The sequence below is a fragment of the Cenococcum geophilum genome (assembly GCF_001692895.1).
Source record: "Cenococcum geophilum 1.58 unplaced genomic scaffold K441scaffold_2, whole genome shotgun sequence".
In the NCBI taxonomy this organism is placed as follows: Eukaryota; Fungi; Ascomycota; class Dothideomycetes; order Gloniales; family Gloniaceae; genus Cenococcum; species Cenococcum geophilum.
Window position 1 is genome coordinate 3,039,292 of NW_027137560.1, and position 21,806 is coordinate 3,061,097.

Genomic DNA, 21,806 nt, shown 5'->3' on the forward strand with positions numbered 1-21,806 from the left:
TCTTAACTCTATTACGCAGTTTATATATATCCCTTGCAACGCTAGCGTCTAACGAGGTTAGTTTATACGCAAATATTATTTATAGACACGTCTATACAATTATATAGTAATATAATTAACCACTATACCTTCTAGTAGCCGGCTACCTAGGCTAAGGAAAAACCCAGAGCTACTTTAATAGGAGTATTACTAGCCAAATATATATAATATAACACGAAGGTACGTCTCTAGCTGCTATATTTGCCGACGAGCTAAAGCCTTATATAAGATGTATAACGGCCTCCTAAAGCTACTACCTATTCTAAATTAAAGATAAAAGGATATCTTAATTAACTTTATTATTAACCTCCCTATAAGTAAAGGCTGTATAAATATTATAGTAGTTATAAACCGACTATCTAAAATAAGACATTTAATTGCCTACCCTAATATTTTAACGCCTACTATCGCCTAACTATTCCTAGATTATATATAAAAACTCTACGGACTTCCTAAAACAATTATCTCTAATAAAGGCAGCTAGTTTATCTTTATATTCTAAAAAGAACTAACTACCTAACTCTGCATTTATTGGTCACATAGGGTAACTCACCAATAACGACTACTTGAGTAGGTTACAGTGATGTTAGTTAATAAAGCTTTTTGATTAGAATGAGGAAGGGCGAGGAGCCTAAGGCTCCTCGCCACGCTAGTGCCGCGGCAACACGTGATGGCAACTTGCCATTACGTGACGGCAGTTTGCCGTACGTGACGGCAAATTGCCTTATTCCCGACACTAGCAACTCTTCTTTTATAGTTGCCCTCTATATATAAATACTGCTTAACTATTATAATAAATATAGATCCTCCTTACTTACTATTGCCATTATAATATAAGTCTCGCTATTCTAAAATTTGCCTCTTAGTACGTAGTGCTTTCTTACTAAGGAGTTATAGGTAGATATTATGTTAGGGCCGTTAGGGCCGCTAAGGCGCTAGCTATAAGCAAGCTAATAGCAATTTTCTATACCGGGTATAGAAAATCCTAATTAGCTAGTTAAAATCAGGGTCTATAGAGCGTTATACTCTTACTCCCTTTTAACCTAACCTTTAACTTATATACGTAAAGTATTTATATTAACAAACGTTTCTAGAGCCTTGTTTAGGTTTGCCTTTATTATTATATCTACTAGGTTATCTTAACCGTTAATCTATTAAATCTTAAAGAGTTCTTACCGTTTATAGGATTAATAAAGTGCTATAATATCGATTATAAGGCGCTTCTTCTTTATAGTATTAAGCTTAACTAAGTACTTATAGAGGGAGTATGAGTTGGTATATATAATTATAGGGATAACGGGAAGTTTGAGTTAATCTATAATTATCTTTAGGGTAGTTCTAATTGCAATTGCTATATTAACTCCGCTAACTATTCTATATATCTCTAACGCTAGAACGCTTTAAGTGACGCGCTTACTCTTAGTTAAGCTCTAATAGATAAGATTGCCGTAAATTATAAAGTCATTCTCTCTAATAGATTTGTTTGTGATAATAATCTTATATCCTAGCTAGGAGCTAAAATCTTTATTATTTATAAATAATCTATTAATAAATATAAAGAGCTTAGCGGTAAGAAGATTAATAGGCATATAGAGTAGTCCCCGGTCGAGATAGTTTATTTACTAGAAGAGACGCTTATTTAGGGCAAGGACGTTATCCTTAGTTAGTTCCTGGTATTAAGTGGTAATAGAGAGATTAAATAAAGCCTTAGGTTAATAGATAGAAGCGATATAAGCTCTATAAGCGCGTTACTCTATATATCCTTGTTTTAGAGAATTAATGTTAATAACGTTAATCTTCTTACTTTAACCCTTCTGGTATAAAGCAATGGAATCCTTATTTAGGGAGAGGATATATCTATTAAAGAGTAATAGTATTATTAAATTAAGCTTTTCCTTTAGCTTTACTATGAGATTTACCTTTACTAGCTCGTCTTCTTTAAGAGCTAAGAATTGGTTATCTCCTAAAATAATTGTATTATTGGTTTATATGCCGACAATTCTAAATAGAGTTCCTGTAGTTATAATAAGGAAGTATAAATCGAATATAGAAGTAGTTATTAAAAGCTTCTCTTTATAGTGCTTGCTATAGGTAGCCCACTAGTAAGTTCCTGCCTCTGCAATTCTATATAATGGCTTAAGTATAACCATAATTATATCTTCGGAGTATTGGTGGCGAATTTACTCTAGAAGGTATGCTAATATTAAGCGCTAAAGGTGCGTCTCTAATTAGGTGTAGGCCTAAGTAATATCTTATAGATAGACTGCTATTTTATTCTTTATTAGGGAGGGAGCTAGTGTAATAATAACTCGCTAACTAGCTCGTTAAATTATAGGAGATTATATAAGAATTACCTCCTTACTATTGTTATTATAGCCTTAGATAACAAGCCTTAATTTCTTAAATAGGGCGTTAGTAGCTTTACCTTTAATCTCGTTAACCATTCTTAACTTAAAGATGCGAACTTTATCAAACTTAGTAGGGTCATACTTCTCGAATTTAAAGACCCCTCTTATAATAAGACTATCGATCTCCTGCTTATTGGATACTTAAAAAGGAGCTCCTAGAGTTATAATGCGACCTTCCTTTTAAAGCTATTTTACGAGTTTAAAGTTAGCCTTCTCCTTAGCTATTATAAAGGCTATTAATAGCTTAACTCTATTCTTAATAGCGGCAATAAATTACTCTTCGAAATTAATAAAATATTAGTAATTTTGTGATCCCTTTAGGCAACCTCTACCGCGTTATGGTTGCGGCGTATCTACTATAATTATATTAGGATCGTAGTCGCCTTCTAAAGTACGTTAATCGTGGCTCTTCTTTAGGGTATCTTCTATGGTATCCTATAAAGGCTTAAAACTATTATCTTTATAGTAAGGCTTAATAATAGTTAAACGGAATTAAGTGGGTCTGTAAGGCATCTAAATAGTGTAAGTTTAACTATTAATTATAATAAGTTAATATAGGCCTAACTATCCTCCCTTTTTACGCTATACGCGTACCTTAGACTAAAGTGGCAGATTAAGTGTAGTTAAGGTATTTAGGCCATTTCTTATTCCTAATACATCGTTAACCTAGCGTGTAGCGTAGAGACGTTATACCTCCTTTATTGCCTTGCGAATAGCCTTAGCTCGTTATATAATAGAGGAAGATAGTAAAGAATTATTAGTTATTTAAGGGTAGGCGCTAAAGACTAGTAATATAGGTACGAGTCTATCTGGGCCAGCGGAATCGTTAATAGCTTTAACAGCTATTTATAAGGTAAGTTCTTTACTAGCGTCCTCTAGTTCTAAAGAGATAATCTTATATACGCGGCGTAATAGCGTATAATATCGTTTTACTTTTCTAATACTATTATATACCTTAACAGGGACTTCCTTAACCTTAATTGCCATTGCTTTTATCTATTATTAAAACTCTATAGATAAGAAGTTCTTTTCTATATTATGGACGATTTAATTAGGGGGTCCTAGGTAGATATTAATCTAGTATAATTAAAGGGTATCTTATGCGTTCCTAGCTAATATATCCTTTAAGAATCGTGCGGCTTAGAAGGAGGTTAAGAAGTTAACAACTTAGAGTACTGGCTTGCTACTAAGATATATAACGTTAACAATAATATAGAAGTTAAAGTTATAGTTATTTTTAAGGGTGAACTTAAATCGGCTAGGGGACTTCTAGTTTATTTAGCATTAATAGTAGTACTTTATAAGATGCTTAATTACCTTAACTTTAACTTTATAGCCTACCCGCTAAAGAACCCTAAGTAATTAGTAAACAGATAGGTGGCTAAAACGACGGTGTAGTTAACGTAACTCTAACTTAGTTAAATAGCTCTAAGTAACACTCTTTTCTAGTTAATAAAGGAGTAACTAGGGGTAACCCCATTTGCGTATAACGGGCACCTAATTATCTCCCTAAATAAGTATATTCTTAAGGTTATTAAACTTAACGCCTAATTTATTTATATCTCTAATATAAAATAGAAATGGGGTATTTATAGGAATAACGTAAAAGGTAATATACCCTAAGGGGGTTTAGACCCTAATTATACTAATAGAGATTGCAGTACCCTTACTAAAACGAATTATGTATTGGCCTACCGTTAAATAATTAATCTAAATAGAGCTATTAAGCTGCTAAAGGGCTCGAACTTAAGGTTCTCCTACTATAGATACTCCTGCGGCTCTAATATCTGGCATAATACCATAGAAGACATTCGCCGAGTATTTGTCATTAAAGGAGAACGCGGAACTCTCCCTTAGCTTATTAAAGATATCTAACTTCGTAGTAAAATAGAGCGTAGATTAGTTATTAAGAATAGTAACGGTTTGTATACTATCTACCTCACTATACTTAGTAAAGTATTAGTTAAGTAAGTACTCCTTAATTTCCATATCCATAAGGAGCTATTCAGCCTTATTAACCTTACCCTTAAGATCTTTTACGCCTTTATATTAAACCAGGAAGCTTTAAAAGTAGGCCGTAGTAACCTCGCAATTTCTAACGTTTCTTATATTTTAGCGGAACTTATTATATACCTCCTTTTATTTATTAAGAAAATGCCTAGTTAACTAGCAATTCGGTTTCTTATAAACATAGCACTTCTTTTAGCGATTACTTCGAAATAAACCTCTATAAGGACCTCCACCTTTACCTTATAGTCGTTAATTATACCCTCTACCGTATTACCTACCCNNGCNACTATATNTTNAATTAGTNNAGTTATAATNNTATTAGTTAGGCGGGTNAATTAAAGTAGGTTAGAGTTAGGCGTTAAATTGCTATACTTCTTAAGAGCGTAGAGCGGTGCTAATAGAATATCTTAATTAAGTATATACTCCTTTATAAGTATTTACAGGATTAAAGAAAGTAAGGTTATATTCTTTAACACCTTAATATACGCTAATAACTTAATTATATAGGCTAAAGTCCTCTTAATATAATTTGGATAAACCATACTAAATTATTTAAAGTTAATTAAAGAGCTTTTAAAGATAATTAAGCTAAGGGATACCTAGGTTTATAGCAATAATCCTTAGAAAGGTAGTCTCTCTCTATTCTAATATATACTACTACTTATTCTCTTCTATTTTAAAGTGGTATCTTAACTCATATATTATACAGTTAAAATTATATCCTTTTCCTACTAAATAATTATAATAGAAGGTACTAGCTCGGCCCTTAAGCATAACGGAATAGGCGTTGTGGTATTAATTAGACTCTATTCCTACTTTCTAGTAATAGTTATAAAAGATACGTAGTTTCGAATTAAGAATATCGTATAATTCCCCACTAAACTTCTTCTTCTAATCCGAATAGAGCTTTGTAAGCTCTATAAGCAATTTTAAACTACTTCTAATTTAAGATTAAGATAGAGGAGGTAGGAGTTGTATTGTAGGCTATAGTAGGGATATAGGTCTGGTCGGTAGAGTCTAAAGGTTAGTAGATTGCGAAGTAAGGGGATTTTATACTTGCTCGTGTTAAAAGGCAGTAGTTAAAGTTATAGGTTAAATTAGTGGATTCTAGGAAACTAAAGATAGAGGTAGAGGCGATAAATATAGAACGGAAAAACTTATACCTAGAGTAATAGAATTAGAACGCGTCTCTTATGGTATATTACTTGAATTTTATTATAAGTTGAGCTTCCTTATAGTGCGTAGTTGGTGCTTAATCTCTTATACAGTCTATTTATGCTCTTCTTTTACGTTAAGAACCTGCTCCTAAATATTGTCTCTAATAGTACCCCCGTCCTTAGGGATAAATACTCTATTCTTCTAAAGGAAGTTACGGAAGTTTTATACAATATCCTTATTTACGGGGGCCTATATTTCCTTTATCTATTTAATAAAGTCCTCCTTTATATATTCCCATAGCGCGGTATTATTATATTTACTATCCTTATAATATGCTATACGGTATAATAAAAATCCATTTAAGTCTTATTTATTAGCGTTTGCAAGGTTAATTATAGCTTTATTCCATATCTTTAGGTTAATATCTTCCTTATACTTCTTTAGGTAGGTTAACGCCATAGTAGGTATAGAATTAATGGGGTGTTATACATCAAAGGTAGGTAGGATTTTCGGTTTTATAGGATCTCATAGGTTTGCTATTAAGAGGTAGGCAATTTAAGATATTATTTAACGCGTTTTAGACGTTAACTTAGGACCTTAGGTTTAGTAACACTTCTAACCTAAAGTACTTAACCAAATCTTCGTAAACGCGGTTGTTCTATATAATGGACGCAACTTAGTATCTCCTAGTACTTAGTAATACTTCTATTACTAGTTTTTCGCAAGTTTAAGGTAGTACAGTATTACCGGGATCTATTCCATATAAGCGTATATAGCACCCCTACATGAGACTATCTCTTCTATTTAAAAACCTAGCTACTCTATAGTTAACTATATATTTAACTACTAATCAGTGTTAGTTATATAGGGTAACTCACCAATAACGACTACTCGAGTAGGTTATAGTAATGTTAGTTAATAAAGCTTTTTAATTAGAATGAGGAAGGGCGAGGAGCCTAAGGCTCCTCGCCACGCTAGTGCCGCGGCGACACGTGATGGCAACTTGCCATTACGTGACGGCAGTTTGCCGTACGTGACGGCAAATTGCCTCATTCCCGACAGCATTAAAGCACTACTATTTATAGCATACTACCTAGAAACGGATGGTTAAACGGAATATATAAATACTATAATAGAACAGTATATTCGGATATATATGTCGTACTTATAAGATAACTAGATTAACTAGCTTATATTCGCCGAGTTTACTATAAATAATTCCGTCTTAAAAACTATAAAGGTCTCCCTATTCCTAGCTAACTATAGCTAGCATCCATAAATAGGTTTTAAACCCTTTAGTAATATTCCTNNCCCTACTTATTANNCCTTATAAGTTATANAAGNAAATAAATTTATAGAGAAGATAGAGGAACTATAATAGTTCCTTACTAATAAAATAATATAGGCTTAATTTATCTATAAAGCTATAGCGAATAAGAAACAAACCCTAGTACCGGCCTACTAAATTAGTAACTTCGTCTAGCTAAATATAAGAAATCTAAATATAAAATAACCTGTTAAGAAGCTTAATTAGAAGAACGCTGGCCCTTATAAGGTTGAGAAGGTTGTTTTCTTCTACGCCTACCGACTAAAGCTCCCTAATACGGTTAAAATCCACCCTATATTCTATACGTCAGTCCTCTACCCTACTACTTCTATATTAGACGCCTTACCTAAACAGATATAAGACCCTCCCCTACTAGTTAAAGTAGACGGTAAGAACGAGTACTTTATTAAAAGAATTAATAACATTAAGTATAATAAACGGAAACGCTAATATATATATCTTATAAAATAGAGAGGCTTTACTAAGCCCTTATGGGAACCCGTTAACTCTATAGAACTTATATAAGCCGCAGAAGACTTTTATAAACTCTACCTAGAACTACTATAGCCCTATCTCGCAGAAGCTCGAGTTTAAAGGGGGGGTACTATTATGGGACACCCCCATAACACCTTATACACGTCCACCTATTTCCATCGACTTAGCAACTAGAGACTGACTATAAGACGGCAATTTAATAGCAATCTGCGGCAATCTAACAGCAACCTGCCGTATTCTGCTATATTCTACTAAGTTCCACTAAGTTTTACTAAATCCTGCTAAGTTCTACTAGGACCACTACCTAAATCCTATTCTACTCCGTGTATATATTAACCAAGCAACTAAATCCACGATATATACCCTTTCTTCCCGTTTTCCTACCTTCTTTCCTTACGTAACGTCTTGACTTTATTACACAGTTTATATACGTAGCTTAATAATATCTACTCGTTATATATTATCTTCGCTTATACTCGCCCTCTGACAGAAGTAGAGTAGTTAAACTTATTAAAATATGGCTACTTAAGCAGTACATTAAGTTCTTAGATAAGTTTTATTAAGGAAATATTTCCTACTAATATATAACTAGTTAATTAAAGGGCTATATAAACCTCCACTTATTCTAAAGTAGGATATAATAATAAAAGCTGCTAGTTGGTATAGAGGCCACCTAATCTATAACTAATACCCTCTATAACCTATACCTTAAGGAATTACTTAATATTAAAGTTGTCCTATTACTATAGTATTTATATCGCCTATAGCTTTTAACGCTAAAAAAAAGGGCTTTACCGTTTCCTAATTTGCTTTTAGTAACTAGTAAGAAGTATAGTTACTTACCTTTAAGGTGACGGAGATATAAAGGATAGTATTAAGGGGGAAATAGTGTTAATATTAGAGAGTGGAGATAAAAACGCGTTAATATTTACTAAGATACTAGAAGCGCGTAACTTATAAGGAAGTAGTATTCCTATTATAAAAAAGTAATTAATTATAGAGGAGACTGGTCTAACTTAACTTATTAGCTTATTAGGTTAAAAAGGTATTATTAGGTTGTTAAATATATAGGAGGAAGTATCTCTTATATAAAATTGCGAAAATTAAAGTCAAGCGCTATAGAGTTCCGCACTAAAGGCCCTTAGACGGAAGGGCAAACTTAAGGTTGGTAGATAGCTAATTGGTTAAAAAATAGTAGCGTTTTCTTAGGCGAAGACTAGTGATATTTTAGTGTTAGTGAGTGCGCCTTAAGTTCTGCCCCTTGCCGTTTGAGTCGCTTACTAAGATAAAGAAAAACATTCTGCCGGTAGAATTCTGCTATATCATCAAGCGTTTTACCAAGTTTGTTTTTAGCAGCTTAATTCCGCAGCTTCCAGGCTCCTTTTGATATTCTAATTAGCTACTAAAAGATCTCGCTAAACGTTCTATAGGTGGCTATAATTCAGCTATAAAGGCTTAAATTATGGCTCTTAAACAAGGCTCTAGCTTACGCCTATTAATATTAATTAATTATATATAACGTATGGAATATTTAACATCTTCTTTAGTATAGCAACTCTCCTAATTTAAATATAATTAAGCCTTGCTGGCTGTATATAAGGAGGTTATTACGCATAAGGGAGTGCCGCAGCATAGGGAGGTGTCGCACAGACAAGTCACTCATAAGAACTCTATCGATTGAAGCTGGCTCTAGAAGCTCTCTATATACATAAGGATGGGGTAGCAGACTAAGTCGGTGACTGGGTCGGTGACCGTGTCAATGACCGTGTCGATGACCGAATCGATGACCGAGTCAAAGATAGTAAGAAACGGGGTGGTGAGTCATAAGGTGGTACCTGACAGTGACCTCAACGATCGACAGGAGGTTACAAGGAAGGAATGGCGGGTGGTATCGATAGATCTTAAGCAGTAGAGGATTTAGGCTCGGATTAAGCGGATTGTTAGGCATATCCAGAAGGCTATTGAGCTTGAAAGAGGTAATGAGTATAGGGAGGGTGCTATTAGAGGAACCAAGACGCTTAAAGCATCTAAAGCGGGAGAGGACAATATCTAGATTTAGAAGGCGGTGAGCTAAGGCGGTCAATTTCTTGGCGGCAAATACTTTTGAAAGGCACCTCCGTATCAGAAACACCAATCCTAGTCCAGCCCGCAGCTCTACCAAGAGGACGCACAAGGGAACCGGGCGCGAAAGCACTAGAGGCCCAGCAGTCGCTTAGAACACGAACAGCAACACGGTTAGCGCAGAACAAAGCCGGAATAACCGCATTGCAATTGACGCAGAACGAACCACCATCAACCGCATCGCAGTCAACGCAGAACGAATTACTATCAATCGCATCGCAACTCACGCAGAATGAATTACCGCCATTCCCCACTGCACGTGTCGCCGCTCCCCGGAACGCGAGCGAGGAAGCACCTAGCTAGAGAAGTCGCGGAGCTTATCGCGAGCCTGAGAGAGATTATCCCTTTGGACTGGTAGATTTAGTCCTACGGGTATCGATAAGAGCTAGCCAATAGAGTCAATGGGATCAGGGCTCCGTGACCATACGCGTATTTTTGATTCTGGTGTTCGCGCACGGTCCAACATCATTAAAACGACCTTTAGGAGATTAAATCCGGATAGTAATACCTTAAGAACTAAAACGCCGAACTCCACGAGGTAATCGGTCCCCTCCGAGCGCAGCTCGATATCCTTTCGGTATCTCCCCTATTGACAAAATCCCTATTAATATAATTACGGACGGCGATAGCGGCTAGCGGAGGTGCGGCAGGATTAGGAACGACTCTCTTACGAATAACGAGCGGCGGGAAGCTAGATAAGGACTATAACCGCCAACTGGTTATCGATGTCAACCGAGTAGAAGAAGGGGTGGCAGAGAAGGCAGCTACCACCGAGGTGGCAAAACAAACCGTCACACAAGGTATGAGGGATGTGGAGAGGCTCGCCGGGGATATACCAAAGGACTTCCGGGTTTGGCGAGCGAACGACAGCACGAGTGTTATCAAGTTCTTGGTGGATAAGGACAGGGAAGCCGCGTTCCGACAGACGACCAGTCAGTTGCTCGACCCACGCATCCCCAGAGCTAGGCTCATCGGACCCAAGTGGTATGCAGTCAAAGCGGACTGGGTTGAAGTGCCTCTAGATATGGACAGGGACAGCGGAAAAGTGAGCAAGTCAACCATGGAACGCTTCGGATATGATGATAACAGCGGTGGTGGGGTTGCTGCGCTCATGGAAAGCCATGTCCAGCTTACGCAGTTGGACAAGAGGCATCTCCAATATTCCTGGGCGAATAAATCACAACATCGTAGTAAATGGAACAACGCCCTTAATTTCCGAAGTCGAAGAAATTGTGAATATAGCACGGAAGAAAGATCGTGGCGGAGGTGCATCAGAGGACGATTGGAATACCGAAGTCCATCTGCAGCTCCTTCAACTCGCACACAAAACGTCCGCACGTAGAAGGACTCTTGATATGCATAACGTGTAAGTATTGCATCTAAAGCCTAAAATATGTCCCATGCTAACCTTGGCTTAAGTAAGTCCGCGAGGATTGAACCCCCATCCCTTGCGCGCTCCCGTCTTCTAGGACGCATCGTCGATTACGTCATTGCCCTTAACCCTGATGCCGCCATCACTCACGCCTGGCGCACCCTTCTTCCATTATCAGGGGCACCATCCAAGTCTTGGAATTATAATAAGACTCCGCCACAAACCCATCGCCATCAACATTGAAACTAAAGGGCCGATGAAATCATGGACAGATGGCAAGCCTCAGATTGCCGTATGGTCTAATGCGTGGTTAGAGCGGCTCAGATTGCTCTAGAGGAATAAACAGTGTGGGACTCGAGAGAGCGACTGCCGTTGCAACCACCAACACCTCCGGTCCTAATTGCACAAGGACACGATTGGCACTTATTGATTGTCACGAAAGACGGGAGAAAATGATAGTGAGGGAGCATATCGACGTTGGGAACACGAGGTCTTGCTTCGATGCATGAAGGTCGTGGCGGTTTTTCACTAGCTAATGGATTGAGCAGAGAGAGTATGGCGGCCATGGTTCGTGTCGTTAATACGCTAGGGAGAGGGTTGGCTTAGTTGTTATTATTCTAATACTGTCAGAAAAGTTAGTCGGACTAACGATATAGTCACTTACAAAATCTACTTCCCTTCCGAGATGGATATGCTTGAAGAAAGCAGTAGGCAATGGCACCGATTCTTTGTCCATAAGCTGGACTGTGAGAGGGGGATGCGGCGGTAGTTACCAGGACCCTCAGGATATCATGTCCGTTTCCTGATTTCAGGGCTATTACGTGCCGATTATGGGGTGTGCCTGGCTACTTGTGAGTGCCCTGTTGATCCCCGTAGTGGGCACATGCGAGAGCCTGGCTTCTGGACCATCCTCTCCAGAGATCTCTGGTCGTGACTGGAGGCTGTGCTCGCAGCTTCTTGGCGCCCACGACACCACTCCATACGCTCTCCAGTAGCGGCAACTGCCCTATAAAACGTTCCTTACGCAAATATCTGCCAGTTTCTTTTGATTTACCAAGATCGATGCCGCCTGTCTGGCAACCTCTTAACTTCTTCCGCCGTCTTCTCCGTGCGATGCGTGCTTTGGCCGGTCTCAACGTCGTACTTTTCAACCCAGTGCCCATCATCCAGCCATATTGTCTTCACGCCAATGAGGGGTTTGAGTTTAGGCTTCGCTGGTAATTTCAGTAGAAATAATGACCTGAGAGACTTTCGGTGTGGAGGTGGAAGCGGCCCCCGCGGCCCAGCGAAATCCAAAAAAACGCGACGATACACAAAGGCCCAAGTGTTACGTTTATAAGGCAGGAGAGCGGTCTCCTTGTAGAGCTGGCGGCATACGGTGTTGAGGAGCGTTATGCCTTTTTCAAAAGGCGGTCGCTTTTTTTCGCATTGTAATTCTGCGTCGTATGGGTTAACACCCTGGCGATAAACGACACATTGAAAACCCTTCCTGGATAATGTCATATCGCCCTTCGGCCTAGATTTAACATAGATTGTCTTGCCTCCGAGCAGATACTCGTAAATCATGCAACGGATCTCGGCGGGCAGTCGTAGGAAGGGAGAACTCTCCTGGTTCCGGTACCATCTAAAGCATGATCAGTTTGGCAAGTTTATAGGGGTGCAAGCGATCGTCTAGTTACACTTTGGCATATCTTGAGCGTTTTGCGACTCGATGACAAATGATTCCGTTTGGGTGATACCGTGGTGGCGAGGGTGCTTGCATAGCTGATGCCAGTATTTTGGCCGGGCTTTGGTAACTGAGTATTGCAAGAGCCAAGTTGGGATGTTCATCGGCGAAATGCCTCACAAGGCTTGGCACTAGCCAATCTTCGACCCCAACCTCTACCTCGACCTTAGAATAGCAGCCAGTCAACAGTACTTCCTAATGAATATTTGCTGTAGTGGCACGCTCTTACAAATCTCGTGGCGTTTCCTAGACATTAGAGCGGTTAAAGCTACGATCCACTTTATAAAGGAGACAGGACGTTTACACCCAAGCGAACAAAATACAGCAAGCACACAAACCGATCTCAATGAGCGAATACTCCTAAGGATCCCCCTCCTACATACACCTCCTAGCCGACTACACAGCGAACCTCCACCTCACGTGCCTCCGCTAGTGCGTCGCCGATTAAGAAGCGCACGACGCTGGAACAGCCCTGCGGACACGAGGCGTCGAAAACTATGTACTTGGGCTCGTCTCTAAACTCCGACTTTCTTCTAATAGTAACGTATCACTTTCCTTTATTCGGTTAAGCATGGTGTTGAGGAATAGATATATAGTTCTCATATTTTGCTTCTGAACTGGAGCAAGCATGTTGATGGCAGGAAGTATTCAGCTAGCGCTCCGTAACGGCCTATATCCTAGATGGTGCATGGCTATAATAGAATATGCATACGTGCATACGTGGATGAAGAACTGGCGATAATTCCGGTGGCGGCGCAGCTTAAAGAGATATAATACTGTAAGTTTTAACGTAGAGTAGATCTAGGAAGGGCCTTAAATGCAGGGCATTAGAAGCTATCCCGGGTACGGCATAGACAAAAGCCAAGAGCTATCCCTTACCCCGTCGAGGCCCTCGGAGAAAGTGGTCTGTGCGCGAACACCGGAATCGGGAGTACACGGGCATTAAATTAAGCTAATCCGATTGGTAGACTCTTATCGATAACATGAGGACCAATTTCAACGGGTTAAGGGATAGGAAGACCGTGCGGCGAGAATTCCTAGAGCGTGTAGGGCGGAAGCCGATTTTATAGGCGCGGCCGCACACTTTCTATAAGCAGCATATTTCTTTAGCCGCATAATTTTTGCAGGCCGCCATTACTAGCACTCGGCTCCTAGGAAACTAATTCTTCTAGGAGCCTTAGGTTTTTAAAAGACTATTGTTCTGCCCCATACCGGCACACGCCTCGTTCCGGATTATTTCTGCTTTATACCGGAATAAATTGTCTTTAAAGAGGAACAAATCGTGTATCGCTTTAAGCGTCTTCATTCTAGATTAATTGCGTTATTCCAGAAAAGATTTAATATTATATTGAACTTTTAAAGCTATATAAAGCCATTTAATAAAGCTTTTTAGTAAATTTTGGCCATTTTTACGAGTTAATTTAGAAAGTATAGTGCAGTTAATGGTTATAAATAATGATTAATATATAATCTTATTAAATTTAGGCGCAAAATAAGTAATAATATATCCTTAATATTATAATTGATTATTTAGTAGAGCATATTTAGAATAAAAATATAAGATCTTGATTTTTTAATAAGATTTTAAAAGGCTCTAGAGATTAAATTTTACTACCCCCCTAACCACTATAATATTATTAAATTTTATCTAAACTAGATTACGCTGCGATTAATAAGTATATTAAAAGGCTTTTCCGTATTATAGATATAGCCTATAAGTAGTGGAAGCCAATTAGGTAAGGGGTAATTAATTACGTTCCTTAATACTAAAAATTAAAAATCTTATAAAGCTCTAATCTTACTAAGATCTATTAAAAACTGGGCCTTCTGAGGTTCTACTAGCTATAGACTAATTACCTATTTAGGTTTAGTATAATTATAATTTAGATTTCTCCTAATTGCGCTAACCTTGCTTGTTTTATAATCTTCCTTTTCTTTACCTTACACAGCCTTTATAGTGGGCTTAATTAATTACCTTCTTAATTTTCTATTATTAATTAAGGTAGTATAGGGCTTTATAATAAGGTCTCCTATTAAACTCGCTTTAATTAAGGGCTAAGCTAAGTACTAGTAAGCCTTCTATAGCTTTTTATAGGAGGCTCTATAGAACCCTCTATTAGTTAATTTATATAGGGCTTCCCTCTATAGCAGTATATAGAATACTCTATATTTCCTTTTTAATAACTATATTAGTAATTATTGTATCCTTATTTATACGTATAGCTAATAGGCTGTATAGTAGTTAGATAAGCTTTTACTACTTTTAAAAGTGGTATAATCTTACTAACGCTTATAGGAATTTAAGCCTTATAGGTCTCTCCTAGTTTAATAAGCTTGCTGCTAAGGAAGGGCTCTTTTATAATTCTATATTAAGTATAAATCTTATAGTAGCCTTAATTTTAAATCTTATAGATACAGCCAGGTATCTAAGAGATTTTAATAGCCTTTTAAAGCTTTTTAGGAATTAGAAAAAGGACTAAGTCGCCTATACTAAATATAGTAATAGAGTGCTGCATACTATACTTCTTCTTTATTTAGTTGTAAGAGTAAGCTAATCGCTATTAAACTCTTTTATAAATATCTAATATATTATAAATAGAGCCAGACTATAACGGCTTAAACTATCGAATAAATGTCTCGACAGATACTTAAATAAATGCTTGCAAGATGAAGCGAACGAATGCTATATTACAAAGATATTAAGCTAAGGAGCAAGAAAAGGTGGTGTGGCCACGTCTATATACATATACCAAGTCTTAAGCGAACCCCTGACTAGGTGACGCGCTCTAGCGCCGTCATATTACCCCCCCCCCCTTTGAAAAAGCCTACCCTTAGGCGTTATTCTCTAGTACTTGTCTACCTTATATACAGTTATAGTTGTTACTGCAGGTGAGGCAGTAGTAGTCGATAAAATGCTACAGGCAGAGCAGCGAGGATCAGTTATAGTACTGTTGTCGACCTAAATCGAGGTTCCTTACCACCATCTACTACTGTCTGTAGGCCTAGATTGTCTATACAAACTATGTCTTAGATGTCTCTCAGCTTATGACAAAATGTCTTATTAAGCGTCTTATTACCTATTTCCATTAACAACGTCGTTGTTATTCTATTTACTACTTACCTGGTGTATATAAGAGAGCTTTTAGAGCCCTCTTTAATAAATAGAGTTCTTATTCTAAATTTGTTAGGACGCCAAGGCCCTGAGGGTATGTAACAATGTGACAACAGCAGCGGGATGCAAGGAGTATCTGGTTCTTGATGAAGTAGAACTGTAGAACTGAATTCTGCTGTTCTCTGATGCGGGGCGACTACGTTTTGTAGGCGCCTCGCCTGCGCCTCGCCTGCGCTAAGCCGGTTACGGCCAGTGCGTCTCTATGGCCTAACAATTTTGCTAGTTTAACAGTTATAAGCCCGGGCCGTTTACTGCATTATCTTTAATTTAAAGTCTTTTTTTCCTATTAATTCCATCACCATCTTAATTATAGATACCCACAATAACCTCTTAATAAGATACCCTACTGGTTACTGTCTTATCCGTAATCCTTATAAGCCTAAATAACTAGGACGAATAGATTAAGGTTATTAAGTTAAAAGCTAATAATAATCGTCTCTAGAAGTATATTAACCTATTAATACCTAAGACTAAGTTACCAAGGCTTAAAGAACCTGTTTAAGCCTTACTAAAGGATACTAATAGCCGGGGGAAGACAAAGCTCTTAGACCTAGATAAGGACGAGAAGGAGAAGCTCCATACACTTAAGTCTAACCATAGGGATAACTTAAAGCTGTATAGAAAATAACTGTCAGCTCTTAACACGTTGCGCAGTCAAATCCTAAGCTCCATCTTACAGACCTACCTCGTCTACACGTTCAAATGTAACTCCACCTATAATATCTTAGTGTCACTTAAGCAGAGAATTGCTCCGTCTAACCACGTCTAAAAGCTTTAAATAGCTACCCAATATGCAAGGCTTAAGAAGGCGCCTTAGAACCAGAACTTTAAGGTCTAGTTATAGGAGTAGGAGAGGGTATACACTAAGTGTAAGGAGCTAAAACTACCTAAGGTAGATAGTAATTGTTTAGTAACGGACTTCGCATTTATAGTTAAATCTATTATACTAAGCTGGTTAGAATATTAGAAGAACGAGCTTAATAGTTATAAGTAGGAGAAGAAAACGATTCCTACCTTTTTTAAGCTAGTCGAAATATACTAAAACCACCGTTATAGGGAGCTCGCTTAGAAGGGTAAGATCTTACTAGGATTCTTTATAGCCACCTTAAAGAATAAGTTAAGTAAGTTATTAAATTTAAAGCCTAAATCGTTAGTAGATAAGTAGAAGAAGGAAAAGTAATAGGCACCAGAGTGCCTATACAGAAAGCGTTACTACTTTAACAAGTGCTAGTATATCATAGAGTCGATTCCTCGCCTATCTTAGTTTAAACCCAGTAACGAAATCTAGAAGAAGGTGAATAAGAAGATTGCTAATATAACGCCTGAAATTAAGGCTCGTATTAAGTAAATTAAAAAGGACGATTAAGCTAATAAGAAGCTAAAGGATGGCAATAAGCAGAGCTCTCAGGAGCCAGGTGGAGGAGCCTTTGCTATTTATTAAGTAGGAGCCTATAACACCGTCTCCAATTACAAGCTTCGCGACAGCTTTATCCTTAACTTAGGAACCACTATATATATCGTTAACAATTAAGCCAGATTTATTAGCGACATTAAGCCTATATTAGATTGCCTCTACACAGGATCGAATATAGAAGAGATCGTAGGCTATAGCACTGCTATAGTTATAATAAACTGCCTAGAGGGCAAGAAATAGATATAGCTCTTATAAGCAGCCTACGTACTAAGCTTTTATACTAACCTCGTATACCTTTAAAAGCTTAATAATAAGGGAGTTTACTAGAATAATAAAGAGAACACTCTCTTCTCCGGTGATAACGAGACGTACTTCCGCTATAGCTATTACTATAGTTAGAAAACCGTAAAATATAATAAGCTAAAGGACTTATAAGAGGCTGTATTTATAGCTTAATTAAAGCCAGTAAAGCATTTATTAAAGCCTCTGCTAAATTAGGCAGAAGGCTATATATAGCACTAGCAATTAGGCTATACAGGAAAAGAAATAATAAAGTAACTACCTTAGTTAGTGACGGGGGCAATTCTAAAAGGCCCTTTAATAGTAGAATGCGAGTTATATAGAGTAAGTAAAGCTTATAAGGTGGTATTAAAAAGGAAACTAACCTGGTTAGTAGTTCCTTTCTATAAAATACACCTAGATTTAATACCCGGAATTATTGCATATAATAGCCATAAGTACGTAGTATACTTCCTTAATAATATAACACGGATAAATAAGGTAGAAATAATGGCTAAGAAGTTATCCCTAACTAAAATAGTTATTAAATATTATAATATTATTAAAAGATAATACGGCTTTAAGGTAGCCATAATCCATATAGATAGAGAAACGTCTCTTATAGGCGAATTTAAGGAATAGGCAGCTAAATAAGAAATTACTCTTAAAAGATTAGTACCTAATACCTAGTCTTAGAACGGTCCAGCGGAATAATCTAGGGGGGTAATAATATAGAAGGGTTAATATGTAAGGGTTGCAGCCTATCTACTAGAAGAGCTATAGCCTAAAGTCTTTAAGGTAGCTACCTATCTGCTTAATCGGACGCCTAGTAAAGGACTTAAGTAGTAAATACCTTTTAAGAATATCTAGTTAGTAATGGGTATATCACCACTAAAACTAAATATAGGTCACCTATAAGTCTATAGCTGTAGGGCCTATCCTCTTAAGTATAATATTCTACGCCTAAATAAGCTCGCGCTAAGGGCCCATATAAGATATCTAATAGGGTATAATTTAATAAATATCTTTTAAATCTAAATTCCTAGTTAGAAGAAGGTTATTAGAACAAAAGACGTAAGATTTAATAAGTAATTACTTTATAATAACTTACAGCCAGATCTGGCGAATATACTCTAAGTAAGGACTAACTAAATATTAGAAATAATTAATATCCATTAAATATAGAACCTCCAAGACAAATTAGAATTGTTGTTTAATAAAAGCAATAAAACTCTAGATGAGATTTAAGTTAATACTAAAGGAAAATAATAGGTGATTTTAGTGGAAATTAGGAAGAGCTTAATATTAAAAGTAGTAAGTTACTAAATTTAAGCTCTAAAGATAACTTAACTCTAAGGCTTTTTACCCTAAATAAGATATTAGAACCTAACTTACCGGAGCCTCTACCGTCCTTAAATACCTCGGCAAAAAAAAGCCGTACTATATTATAGTTCCAACTAATAAAGCTAAGCCACTAAAGAATATTATTAGTAATATAGGAGAGCAAAACGTTATTAAAGGAAAGAGATTTAAAGGATGTCTAAAGGCCTATATAGGCTTCCTAACTAATATTACTAAGGACTAGAGCCTTTTAGCTTAAAGAGCAGCCTTTAATATAGGGCTTATCTTTTACTAAAAGCTACATCGCGATTAGCTCCTACCGCCGCCTAAAAACTAGAAGGAACTTTAAAAACATTTATATAAGAAAGAGTTCGTAGCTACTACTTAGAAGGAGTTTACTAACCTTTAAAATAAAGAAACATTTAAGGTCGTTAAGGAGGCGATTAATATTAAACCCGTGCCTATTATCTAGACATTTACCTATAAAACTAATACTAATGGCTATCTAACAAAGTTTAAAGCCCGCCTTTATATACGAGGTAATCTATAAGAGTTAATATATAAGGATACCTATGCCGTAACACTAGTAGCAAGATTATTTAGAGCACTAATGGCTATTATCGCAATATTTAACCTAGACTGCTAGCAGGGTAACGCTATTAATGTGTTTATAAACAGCCTAATTAACGAGGTCGTTTATATTAAGAGCCTAGATAGATTTATAATTAAGGGTAAGTACCTACTACTTTATAGAGCGCTCTACGGATTACAATAATTACCTCTGCTATAGTATGGTGACTTAACAACAATACTTAAAAAGGAAGGCTTAAAGCCAGTGGCGGAGGAGCCTTACCTATATCACAACAATTGGCTAATAGTCTTCTTCTATATTAACGATATCACAGCCGCCTACTAAAAGAGAGACCTCCTTAAGCTTAAGACCTTTAAAGAGCACCTTATAAAAAGGTACGAGATAAAGGACTTAGGTAAACTCACCTAGTTCCTAGGAATTTAAATAATTCACAATAGAGAGAATAGGAAGCTTTAACTTAGCTAAGACGCTTATATTAATAAGATCGCAATAAGCTTTAATATAAAGGACTATCGCAAAGTCTATACACTAATAGGCAATAAAGAACTTAAGCTCAATCTAGAATAAGCCTTAAAGTAGGACACTTACACCTATTAAAAGAAGGTCGGATCTGCCCTCTATATAGCCTATATTACTTATCTAGACGCAATAAAATTAATAAGTAAGCTGTTAGAATTCTCTTAAAACCCATTACTAGTTTATAACGCAGCTACTATAAGGGCAATTACCTACCTTTATTAAACCAGAACTCTTATACTTAAGTACTTAAAGGAGAATATAATAAACTAGATCTTTATAAGGGCAAGCAATATATTATTTAGCGACAATCTAGTAAGTAGAAAGAGCATAGAAGGTTATCTATTTACCTTATTTAGAGGACTAATTAACTAGCGATCTATAAAGCAGAAGTTAGTAATAAAATCTAGCATAAAAGCTAAGCTCCTAGCCCTATCGCATGCAGCTACCGAGTTAATTTAGTGGCAGCGATTCTTTAAAGAAATCGGATTTAACCCTAATAAGAAGCAAATAATATCTTATAACAATCTATAGACCATTTAACTACTTACCAAAAGCAACGCGGAGCTTAACACTAAGCTTTAACACGTTAATATCTACCACTACTAGCTCCGCCAGGAAGTTCGTGACGGAAGCATTAATATTAAATGGGTGCCTACTGCGGATATAACAGTAGACGGCTTAATAAAGGCTCTGCCCCGTTAAAAGCACGAGACGTTTATTTAGCAGTTAAACCTCATTAATATTAAGGATCTAATTTAATTTAATTTGGATAATATTTAGGCAAGGTAACTATAGGGAGGATTTCTTTAACTTAACACCAAATGGCTATCGTAACTTTTTAGGTCTTTCTACAGCAGTCTAGAGGGTCTATATAGCTGGGGGGGTATATTAACCTAAATTGAGGTTCCTTACCACTATCTACTACTATTTATAGGCCTAGATTGTCTATACGAACTATGTTTTAGATATCTCTCAGCTTATTATTACGGACGCTTTAAGTACAATGTTACGACTACTAGGAGAGGAGTCGGAAGAAGCTAGTTAGTTAATACAGGCACGGTTTAAGATGGAACCCGTGGAACTATATGACAAGGAATGGTAAGCGAGGTCACATAATATGCTACGTATTAGACGGGAGGAATAAGAGGAACTTACGTACCTTACGTATAACACGTATATTACGTATAAGAAGGATTTTATAAGAGTATAGTTATGTATTTAAGGACCCTTAGTCCCTACCTAGATAGTTCCTTCCTTATAGTAATTCTTAGAATATAATTAGAGTTAATCTATTAGGTAACTACTCTACTAGTTATTATTACGTTATTAACTTTCTGCATTACCTATATACCTAGCCCATTAACAAGTCTACCGTAGTTCTTACTATAAGGCTCCGTTACACAATTACTACCTAGTTATAGTATTAAAAGTTAAATAATATACCACCAAAAGTAGCTATAACGACGCCATTAATGGTAGCAACGACCTTAGGGTTAGGTAATGACACTAGTATAGTAGATACTAACTCGTAACTAGTTACAGTTAGATAGTTATATGTAAGCTTTGCAGTGTGGGAGAATTGCATAAGCGACTTAATTGTAAATCTATGGAAATCGAGTAGACTATATACAAGAAATAGGTGGCTAAGGTTGTCGGAGATACCGACAATGATTTGTAACTGTTACCTAATTGGCCACTAGGCCGCCATTGCCACTCAGTCGGTGATACGTAATGAATAGGTAATAGAAATAATCGATAGGTAGATATCAAAGACAGGGGTAATACAGTAATGAGACATGATGGCAAGAGATATATAAGTCAAGAAACGGGTAG

At 36.9% G+C, this 21,806-nt stretch overlaps 2 protein-coding genes across 2 annotated transcripts; one reads left to right on the top strand and one right to left on the bottom strand.

Annotated features, from left to right (window-relative positions):
- Positions 1 to 10,679: 10,679 nt before the first annotated feature.
- K441DRAFT_672920 (uncharacterized protein) lies at positions 10,680 to 11,173 on the top strand (the record flags this gene model as incomplete). Its single annotated transcript, XM_067650601.1, has 2 exons — positions 10,680 to 10,924; positions 10,978 to 11,173. 2 exons carry the CDS (start codon positions 10,680 to 10,682, stop codon positions 11,171 to 11,173), a joined length of 441 nt encoding a protein of 146 aa, XP_067509853.1.
- A 585-nt stretch (positions 11,174 to 11,758) lies between these two features.
- K441DRAFT_672921 (uncharacterized protein) lies at positions 11,759 to 12,692 on the bottom strand (the record flags this gene model as incomplete). The annotated part of the gene is made up of 3 exons (XM_067650602.1): positions 11,759 to 11,936; positions 11,985 to 12,554; positions 12,670 to 12,692. The coding sequence occupies 3 exons, from the start codon at positions 12,690 to 12,692 to the stop codon at positions 11,759 to 11,761; spliced, it is 771 nt and encodes a 256-aa protein (XP_067509854.1).
- Positions 12,693 to 21,806: the final 9,114 nt, after the last annotated feature.